This window comes from Staurois parvus, unplaced genomic scaffold (genome assembly GCF_062004578.1).
Source record: "Staurois parvus isolate SC_StPar_1 unplaced genomic scaffold, SC_StPar_1.0 ptg001490l, whole genome shotgun sequence".
NCBI lineage: Eukaryota > Metazoa > Chordata > Amphibia > Anura > Ranidae > Staurois > Staurois parvus.
The window spans coordinates 1,487,501-1,498,820 of NW_028319286.1; the positions used below are offsets into that span (position 1 = coordinate 1,487,501).

The following is an 11,320-nucleotide window of genomic DNA, read 5'->3' on the forward strand; positions in this document are numbered from 1 at the left end:
TACGCCCCTTGAGGGTTAGGGGACCTCAGATTGTACGCCCCTTGAGGGTTAGGGGACCTCAGATTGTACGCCCCTTGAGGGTTAGGGGACCTCAGATTGTACGCCCCTTGAGGGTTAGGGGACCTCAGATTGTACGCCCCTTGAGGGTTAGGGGACCTCAGATTGTACGCCCCTTGAGGGTTAGGGGACCTCAGATTGTACGCCCCTTGAGGGTTAGGGGACCTCAGATTGTACGCCCCTTGAGGGTTAGGGGACCTCAGATTGTACGCCCCTTGAGGGTTAGGGGACCTCAGATTGTACGCCCCTTGAGGGTTAGGGGACCTCAGATTGTACGCCCCTTGAGGGTTAGGGGACCTCAGATTGTACGCCCCTTGAGGGTTAGGGGACCTCAGATTGTACGCCCCTTGAGGGTTAGGGGACCTCAGATTGTACGCCCCTTGAGGGTTAGGGGACCTCAGATTGTACGCCCCTTGAGGGTTAGGGGACCTCAGATTGTACGCCCCTTGAGGGTTAGGGGACCTCAGATTGTACGCCCCTTGAGGGTTAGGGGACCTCAGATTGTACGCCCCTTGAGGGTTAGGGGACCTCAGATTGTACGCCCCTTGAGGGTTAGGGGACCTCAGATTGTACGCCCCTTGAGGGTTAGGGGACCTCAGATTGTACGCCCCTTGAGGGTTAGGGGACCTCAGATTGTACGCCCCTTGAGGGTTAGGGGACCTCAGATTGTACGCCCCTTGAGGGTTAGGGGACCTCAGATTGTACGCCCCTTGAGGGTTAGGGGACCTCAGATTGTACGCCCCTTGAGGGTTAGGGGACCTCAGATTGTACGCCCCTTGAGGGTTAGGGGACCTCAGATTGTACGCCCCTTGAGGGTTAGGGGACCTCAGATTGTACGCCCCTTGAGGGTTAGGGGACCTCAGATTGTACGCCCCTTGAGGGTTAGGGGACCTCAGATTGTACGCCCCTTGAGGGTTAGGGGACCTCAGATTGTACGCCCCTTGAGGGTTAGGGGACCTCAGATTGTACGCCCCTTGAGGGTTAGGGGACCTCAGATTGTACGCCCCTTGAGGGTTAGGGGACCTCAGATTGTACGCCCCTTGAGGGTTAGGGGACCTCAGATTGTACGCCCCTTGAGGGTTAGGGGACCTCAGATTGTACGCCCCTTGAGGGTTAGGGGACCTCAGATTGTACGCCCCTTGAGGGTTAGGGGACCTCAGATTGTACGCCCCTTGAGGGTTAGGGGACCTCAGATTGTACGCCCCTTGAGGGTTAGGGGACCTCAGATTGTACGCCCCTTGAGGGTTAGGGGACCTCAGATTGTACGCCCCTTGAGGGTTAGGGGACCTCAGATTGTACGCCCCTTGAGGGTTAGGGGACCTCAGATTGTACGCCCCTTGAGGGTTAGGGGACCTCAGATTGTACGCCCCTTGAGGGTTAGGGGACCTCAGATTGTACGCCCCTTGAGGGTTAGGGGACCTCAGATTGTACGCCCCTTGAGGGTTAGGGGACCTCAGATTGTACGCCCCTTGAGGGTTAGGGGACCTCAGATTGTACGCCCCTTGAGGGTTAGGGGACCTCAGATTGTACGCCCCTTGAGGGTTAGGGGACCTCAGATTGTACGCCCCTTGAGGGTTAGGGGACCTCAGATTGTACGCCCCTTGAGGGTTAGGGGACCTCAGATTGTACGCCCCTTGAGGGTTAGGGGACCTCAGATTGTACGCCCCTTGAGGGTTAGGGGACCTCAGATTGTACGCCCCTTGAGGGTTAGGGGACCTCAGATTGTACGCCCCTTGAGGGTTAGGGGACCTCAGATTGTACGCCCCTTGAGGGTTAGGGGACCTCAGATTGTACGCCCCTTGAGGGTTAGGGGACCTCAGATTGTACGCCCCTTGAGGGTTAGGGGACCTCAGATTGTACGCCCCTTGAGGGTTAGGGGACCTCAGATTGTACGCCCCTTGAGGGTTAGGGGACCTCAGATTGTACGCCCCTTGAGGGTTAGGGGACCTCAGATTGTACGCCCCTTGAGGGTTAGGGGACCTCAGATTGTACGCCCCTTGAGGGTTAGGGGACCTCAGATTGTACGCCCCTTGAGGGTTAGGGGACCTCAGATTGTACGCCCCTTGAGGGTTAGGGGACCTCAGATTGTACGCCCCTTGAGGGTTAGGGGACCTCAGATTGTACGCCCCTTGAGGGTTAGGGGACCTCAGATTGTACGCCCCTTGAGGGTTAGGGGACCTCAGATTGTACGCCCCTTGAGGGTTAGGGGACCTCAGATTGTACGCCCCTTGAGGGTTAGGGGACCTCAGATTGTACGCCCCTTGAGGGTTAGGGGACCTCAGATTGTACGCCCCTTGAGGGTTAGGGGACCTCAGATTGTACGCCCCTTGAGGGTTAGGGGACCTCAGATTGTACGCCCCTTGAGGGTTAGGGGACCTCAGATTGTACGCCCCTTGAGGGTTAGGGGACCTCAGATTGTACGCCCCTTGAGGGTTAGGGGACCTCAGATTGTACGCCCCTTGAGGGTTAGGGGACCTCAGATTGTACGCCCCTTGAGGGTTAGGGGACCTCAGATTGTACGCCCCTTGAGGGTTAGGGGACCTCAGATTGTACGCCCCTTGAGGGTTAGGGGACCTCAGATTGTACGCCCCTTGAGGGTTAGGGGACCTCAGATTGTACGCCCCTTGAGGGTTAGGGGACCTCAGATTGTACGCCCCTTGAGGGTTGGGGACCTCAGATTGTACGCCCCTTGAGGGTTGGGGACCTCAGATTGTACGCCCCTTGAGGGTTGGGGACCTCAGATTGTACGCCCCTTGAGGGTTGGGGACCTCAGATTGTACGCCCCTTGAGGGTTGGGGACCTCAGATTGTACGCCCCTTGAGGGTTGGGGACCTTAGATTGTACGCCCCTTGAGGGTTAGGGACCTTAGATTGTACACCCCTGGAGGGTTAGGGACCTCGGATTGTACGCCCCTTGAGGGTTAGGGACTGATGTGAATGTATAATATGAATGTAAAGTGCTGTGTAAATTGACGGCACTATATAAGTACCTGAAATAAGTAAAATTACGAAGACAATGCACACTGCAGCTTCATCTGCACTGAAATGAAAGGGCATAAAGATGCTAACTGTTTGCATTTAGGAAACCTGTCATATAAATACCTGACCCTCCTTCCCAAAGATTCCTTGCCTGTTGGCAATAGTTAGTGGATGCACAATATGCAGGTTGGGAGTTCGTATTTTTTACTGGCTGCTCACTTGTCCCCAGCATACGGATCCCTAAGCCGTGAAGCCAAGAGGCCACCATGGTCAGCCAGGCAGCAATTCAGAACAGGGTTATAAAGAGTACAGGTGTTCCATATACCAAAAAATAAAAAAAATGGATGTCACAAATTCTGTTAGCTTACCAAATGCTCGCTTTGACTCAGACAGTCGTGCCTCGTCTGTGGAATCAATGACGTAGATCACTCCGTGAGATTCTGCATAATACTGAGAGTGTAAACTATGGTCAATGGTCAGGATACTACAGACAGAATGGAACATAAACAGGCACAGCCCACACCTATCCCACACTGAAGGCTGCAATGTGAAAGCAGCCTGCGACGGCTCAATGTTTTACTATCGATGAAAGATAGCCAATCATATATTTATCTCAAAACTCCGATTTTTTTATTATTATTATACTTATTATTATACAGAATTTATATACTATTATTATTATACAGAATTTATATATTATTAATTATACAGAATTTATATATTATTATTATACAGAATTTATATACTATTATTATTATACAGAATTTATATATTATTAATTATACAGAATTTATATATTATTATTATACAGGATTTATATACTATTATTACTATACAGAATTTATATATTATTATACAGGATTTATATATTATTATTATACAGGATTTATATATTATTATTATACAGGATTTATATATTATTATACAGGATTTATATAGCGCCAACAGTTTGCTCAGCGCTTTATAATATAAAACGGGAGACAATACAGCAACAATACAGTTCAATACAAGAGGGATAGGAGGGCCCTGATCCTTGGAGCTTACAATCTAAGAGGGAGGGGCTAGTGGTACAAAAGGTAGTAACTGAGGGATGGACTGGTAGGAGGAGCAGAAGATTCCACTTTTAGCTGAAGAGATAGGTTTTCAGAGATCGACTAAAAGTGAGCAGAGTAGGCAATACACCTGACCATCCCACTTATTACAAAATATATATATATTTTTTTTAATTTATTGAAACATATTGAATACGGCCAAAATTGTAGCATATTAAATATATGTCAATATATTTGGGAATAATATTTTAAAAAATATATTTCAAATATATTTTTCTTCCATGTGGGGGGAGCGACTGTAATCTGTCCTCTTGTGGCACGTTGTTCCCTGCCAGTCCTTCCTGCCCTCCTGTCCATCCCAGATGATGTCACATATAAGCACTAGCTTTGCATTTGTCGGCAGTATGGATGCAATCTAACCATCAGCTGCCTGCAACTGACGAGGCGTAGATTGCGGCATACCCCTAGGGACCTTGTGCAAAATCTTGCTTTATATGGTCAAAAGCTTGTGGACACCTGACCATCTTACTTATATGTGTTGGGCTTCCCATTCTACGTCAATGAGCTTTGAAATGGGAGTTGCCCCTCCTTAATGTGGCTATAACAGTTTCCACTCTTCTGAAAAGACCTTCTGCTGGATTTTGGAGAATGTCTTTGGGTTTTGGTGCCTATTCAGCCAAAAGAAAATTTGCGAGGCCAGATCTGACATCTGGGAAGACCTGGCTAACAATCAGCATTTCAATTCATCCCAAAGATGTTTGGTAGGGTTGAGGTCACGTCTCTTTGAGGGCAAGTCGTGCGCGTAGGGTTGAGGTCACGTCTCTTTGAGGGCAAGTCGTGCGCGTAGGGTTGAGGTCACGTCTCTTTGAGGGCAAGTCGTGCGCGTAGGGTTGAGGTCACGTCTCTTTGAGGGCAAGTCGTGCGCGTAGGGTTGAGGTCACGTCTCTTTGAGGGCAAGTCGTGCGCGTAGGGTTGAGGTCACGTCTCTTTGAGGGCAAGTCGTGCGCGTAGGGTTGAGCTCACGTCTCTTTGAGGGCAAGTCGTGCGCGTAGGGTTGAGCTCACGTCTCTTTGAGGGCAAGTCGTGCGCGTAGGGTTGAGCTCACGTCTCTTTGAGGGCAAGTCGTGCGCGTAGGGTTGAGCTCACGTCTCTTTGAGGGCAAGTCGTGCGCGTAGGGTTGAGCTCACGTCTCTTTGAGGGCAAGTCGTGCGCGTAGGGTTGAGCTCACGTCTCTTTGAGGGCAAGTCGTGCGCGTAGGGTTGAGCTCACGTCTCTTTGAGGGCAAGTCGTGCGCGTAGGGTTGAGGTCACGTCTCTTTGAGGGCAAGTCGTGCGCGTAGGGTTGAGGTCACGTCTCTTTGAGGGCAAGTCATGTGCATAGGGTTGAGGTCATGTCTCTTTGAGGGCAAGTCATGTGCATAGGGGAAACAGACAAGGGCCTTCCCTATATTGTTTCTACAATTTTACCCATGCAGCAAGGTCCCCCCATCCCCACACAACACAGGTAAAGTAAGCAGCAGCCCAGAGTGGGGTTTACCATTCTTTCTCTAAACACACCTGTAATTTGGAGGGGTAGTCATAGCCATATAAGTAGGAGTGATGGACAGATGTCCACAAACTTGTTGTACTGCTCCTTCTCACAATGCAAATCCATGGGCCACCCAATCTAAACCTAAAGCTAAGCACTGCAAGAATAATGAAGAGAAAATTGGTCCACGTTGAGTCTCTAGATCTCTTCTTCCAAGAAAAAAAAAAAGCGAATAAAGGCACGCAAGAGATGCTGATGTAGCAAGGAATGTCCTAGGACATTGCACAGGGACAACAACCTCCTCTGAACTGAGAGTTTTGAGAAGTGTTGGACTTGGACTCCTCCTCTACTGCCAATCTGATCAGTCAATATGGGCAACAAGAAAGGGTATTGCTGTAGCAGCATGGATAAATGCCTGTTGGCTTGCAATGGAATATATATGGAGAATTACAGTGCTGCTGGACAACAAGTCCCTGATCTGAGGACTCACCTTATCCCAAAGAGATTGCAGCTCCTCCTGCCCTCCGAGATCCCAGAACATAAGTCTGGCTTTTCCCACATCGATGGTGCCGACTAGAACAAAGAGAATAGGATAGCCTGAATTCATGAACAGTATTTAAAAAGCAACTGCATTTCATATAATAGGCAAATATTTCATGCCAAACTCCAGCCACTTTTCTTTAAGTGTCGGATAAATAAACTAATAGGGGTATCGATAGAAATAAAAAAGGTGTTTTTTTTTTTTTTTATTTCTATCGGTGACCTCGATTCCTGTGATGCCCATATAATAAATAATGAGTACGGTTGTCAATGGGACAGTAGAGCAAAGACAGGAGTAAAAATTGTCAGAAGTTATAACCCTTCCCCACTCTGCTAAAAATCTCCTCTGCGGAGATTTCCTAACAGGAAGTGAGAAAAATCTAAAGAATAGGGAAACAGAAAGCTGGGTAAATACTGTCTAAAATTCAGCCGGTTCCGGAGTAACTGGGCAAAATCTGCTACCTGGGTTAAACACGGAACACAGGGTGGACCCCATGACACAGGAAGCACAAGCAGTATGCGTTATCGAAAAAAGTAAGCACAGACAAAACGGTTTCCTTTCAGACTCTCTCTCTGATGGAAGCTGGGATGTCACAAAGTCGCTGCTCTGACCCAATTCTGTGTGAAACTTCAGCTTGAGCCACCAAGCTCTTTAACAGGCTTTTTTTTCTGCAAAGCGAAAAGGAGGATAACATGCATACCAAATAAAAAAAAGAGAATAGAATTCCACCTGCTGGCTGAAAACAAAATATAGATAAAAATACAATCCCTACAAGATTAAATCTATAAAAAAAATACAATATATATAAACAAATATATATAAAAATACAATCCCTACAAGATTAAATCTATAAAATAAATACAAAATATATATAAAAAAAACATATAATAAAATGAGGATGTTTACACATCACAAATCCACAAAGGTTTTATCAGGTGTGTGTTTTTTTTGCAGACCTAGCGAGTGTTGTACTGAATTTTAGAAGTCCTTGGGTCTGGAGAACATTACAACTGATCAGCATGCACAAAGCTGCTCGAATGATTGGCCGCTGAGGACCAAGCACTGCATTCTGGGAGCAAATGAAGGAAGGCCCCTGCTGCCTCATACCTAAAAGCACCAGGTATTTCCAAGTTTAGGTACTGTGAGTATTGGGAAGGGGGGGGGGGAAAATCTTTCTGGAGAACTTTTTTTTTTTTAAATTCTTAAACCACTTCCCGTCTGGCCCATGTACATAAACGGGCGGACAGGAGCAGTTCAGGAGCGGGTGGCCATTTATAAACGTCCTCCCACATTCTCTGCCTGTGCATGTTCCCTGGGAGCGCGCGGAACACCGATCGCTGTACGGGACCTCTGTGTGAGGTCCCGATCATGTGATCACTGATTGGCTAATCAGTGATCACATGAATAGTAGTAAGCAAGATGTCACTTCTGACATCATTGCTTACTACTAGTGAAATCTGTGAATGATCACAGAAGTCACATGGTACAAGGCTATTCACAGCCCTGTAACATGTGACAAGCTGTGACCAATCACAGCTCTCACAGTATTTCTCAATGGCTGCAGGAATGCAGCCAGAGAGAAGGAGAAATTATTGCTTTTACAGCCTTTATGGGTTAAAAAAAAAAAAAAAAAAAAAAAAAAAAAAAATATTCATCACCCCCGACAAGTAAAACAATGTCACTAAGGTCACACTGTACTGCTAGGGTGAGACAGTATGTTAAAAAAAAAAAAAAAAAATCATATAAAAAAATTAAATAAAAATGTAAAAGAAAAATTTAAAAAAATTATAATTTTTGGTTATAAACTAATTTGGGTTATTTTTTTTTTTCACTAAAAAGATAACTGAATATATTTTGGCCAAGATTTATTAAGAAAGAATATTTATTTGCTAAATTTTATTTAAAAAAAACTTTCAAAATGTTTGGACTTTTTCATTTATATAGCAAAAAAAAAAAAAAAAATCCCACCAAAATAAAGTTTTATCTGTCTCAAAAAAATGCTAAAAAATTCATATGGGTACAGTGTTGCATGACCGCGCAATTGTCATTCACAGTGTGATAGCGCTGAAAGCTGAAGATTGGCCTGGACAGGAAGTGGGTGAAAGTGTCCGGACTGGAAGTGGTTAACCAAGTTTCTAGCCAGCTTCAGCAGGGTTTAATGAAGTTTCAAGTTGTGCCTAAGCCGACTGAGATGCTAGGAGCTAGGTGAAAGTGTCCGGACTTGAAGTGGTTAATTAAAGGTTTGCACCGGGAGAAATGAAATATGTAACAGCAAGCGCTACGCTGTACAAGAAAACATGATTCATACCGAGTAATGAAACAGCTTAGTAGGATGACTCCTGGGTTACATGGAAAAACTGAGTTTATACAAACTCATAAAATATATGTATTGCATGTAAACAGGAGAATAAATGACCCGTAAAACGACGACAATATACTCATTTGCATAAGGGCGCAACTTCAAAAATATATAAGTATGACGCCAGCAGGCCTGAACCAAACCTGGTCAAACCATGTCAATGGATCACCAGCTACGTCAAGTATTTCATCAATGACACCAACCTCACTGATGCGCATCACCTTTTTCAGAAAGGAAACAAAGAGAAGAGGGAAGTGGGAAAGCGTAGGTAGAGTCTTACACATAATGAAGGTATTCATTGCAGAAACAGATTAAGTCCCAGTAGAACCACCTGGTCTTGTGTTCCTCTGAATTATCCCGAATAACAGAGGTCAAATGTTCCATGCATCGTATATCGTTCGTCAGGGCAAGCCACTGGGCTACCATTGGTGGAGATTGTAGCTTCCACATACGAGGGACACAGGCTCTTGCAGCATTCAGTAAATGTTTAAGCAGGGATTTGCGGTAACGTTTTCTGGATAAAAGCAATTTAAAAGGACTGCTTGTTGCACAGGGAGACATCTGTGTATTTGTGAATGAGGTGGAAGACTTGCTGCCAGAAGAGAGACATATATGGGGGCACTCCCAGAAAATACTGATTGATTGCTTCAGTTGCAATACTAGGGACTGAAAGGCTCCAGGAAAGCCCTTTCATGCTAAGCCAGTGGTCTCCAAACTGCGGCCCTTTTCTTGCTTTTATCTGGCCTGTAATTTTTAGGAATAACTCACTGAAATCTGTCCGAACAAGAGTCTAGTAAACATCCCGGGTATGATAAAATTTGAAACACGAAATCAAAACTAATAATATAATAAATAATATAATACATTTCATTCAATAATAAGCATCCCGGGTATGATAAGGTTTGAAACACGGAATCATAAATTATAATATAATAAATAATGCTAAAAAATAATAATAATAATATATTTAATTCAATAATAAACATCCCAGGTATGATAAAATTTGAAACACGAAATCAAAAATTATAATATAAAAAATAATAATAATAAATTTAATTCAATAATGTAATTGAACCATAAACACTGAAATGTGAAATAGATCGCCAAGTTCGCACATCGCTGAGCTCAATCGCAGAATCGTTTTCAGTGTCTGATGAGGAATTTCCCCCACGAATCATTATCACTCAATTCTGCAAGTGGTTCTGATTTACTATCGCTGTTCTCTAGCCGGTCTAAAACCGATTTTGACTTAAAGGGACGCTTTTTGGACGCCATGGACGTTTCTCAGTTTCCAGACAGAAAGAACAGTAAAAATGCAGGCAGGGCGCCGGACAAAGCACTCGGGACAAAATGTATGTGAAATGGTTTGATACAGGAATGGAATACTATCAGATTATAGTGTATTGAGTGAATGTAAAATTTTGACATTTTTGAATTTCCCGCCGGTTCTGTCCTGCATACATCCCGATGCTTGCAGGGAATGGAACCTGAAAGATGGATGCCAGCATCGGTCAGGGACGCTGCAGGAAGGACATCGCGGGAGCGCAGGACAAGGTAAGTGCTGGAGGGATCCCAGAGCAACGTTGAAAGGTAATCCCGAGTGTAGCTCGGGGTTACCGCTTCTGGTACTACACCCAGGAATACCGCCAGGGGGGTTAAAGTCCCAGTGTCAGAGGGTCTCTCCTTTTTCCAATTGTTACCTTGGGGATGTTGGCTTTTATTTTTGAAGGAAATTATCCCTTCTTTTCTCAAGTTAGGCCCGAAGAGCAATGGTGAAAGGGGCACCCTTGCCTTGTACCATTACTGATGAAAGGTGGGTTGGAGTCAAAGCCATTGACTAGCAGTGGCTGAGGGGTTGAATTGAGGGGGACCTTTATCTAGGTGGGCATCCCTATGTATTTGACAACAGATGTCCTGAGTAGTGATTAAGGACTCTGCAATCTCCTTCTATAAAATACTCACTGTTCAGACCAACTGTGGTGGTGATTTTGGCGAGGTTCATCCCTTTGTAGTTTTTGCTGAATCTGATTTTGGTTTGTTCCAGAAAAGTCTGAAAAGAAAATGTAGATGAGAAAAGAGCACCTACTGGCACAGATGGATATGCCCCTAGTGCTAAGCAAACACACTATTGACAGGCTGTGGCAGTGCCTGGTATTACTTTCAATTTTTGTACTCCTGTGGGCTGCCGCAGGATCACACTTGCAAGGCACATCAATGGTGGTGTCCGACTTCCACATACAGTTGTGGCCAAAATTATTCAACCCCCAATGCTGTAAAGGGGTTTAGGGACTATAGTGTACATTTGGAATTGTATTCAGAATCAAATCCTACAAGGACGTTGTAACTACCCAAATGCAACTAAAATGACATCAATTGTTTATGTAATACAGTAGTAAATGGTTCTTATGTGGTTTCTTCATTGCCACAATTATTCAACCCCTTAAAGACTACCACTCTGAAGAACAGAGGTTCATACAGGTGCTTTCCATCAGGTATTGAAAACACCTGTGGATGTCACCGAGCAGCAATCAAGCATAATAAGCACCAATTAGGCAGCTTTAAAATGACTGTGATACTCAGCTCCTTCTAGACATTTACTGGTGTGGTTACAAACATGGTGAAGGCAAGAGAATGGTCCAGGAAGACAAGAGAAGAGGTGATTTCTCTTCACAGGAAGGGCAATGGCTATAAGAAGATTGCAAAGATGTTAAACATACCAAGAGACACCTTAGGAAGCATCATTCGCAAATTCAAGGCAAAGGGCACTGTTGAAACGCTACCTGGTCGTGGCAGAAAGAAGATGCTG

General features: G+C 45.2%; 1 protein-coding gene across 1 annotated transcript in view; it reads right to left on the reverse strand.

Annotated features, from left to right (window-relative positions):
- Nucleotides 1-10,558, reverse strand: part of ARFRP1 (ARF related protein 1) — a 22,011-nt gene extending 11,453 nt beyond the window's left edge. Inside the window, exons 1-3 of the mRNA XM_089662576.1 lie at nt 10,477-10,558; nt 6,105-6,187; nt 3,404-3,485 (exon numbers count right to left, since the gene is read on the reverse strand). Coding sequence (XP_089518702.1) covers nt 3,404-3,485; nt 6,105-6,187; nt 10,477-10,516 — 205 coding nt within the window. The 5' untranslated portion in view covers nt 10,517-10,558. The remainder of the gene's footprint in view (nt 1-3,403; nt 3,486-6,104; nt 6,188-10,476) is intronic.
- Nucleotides 10,559-11,320: the final 762 nt, after the last annotated feature.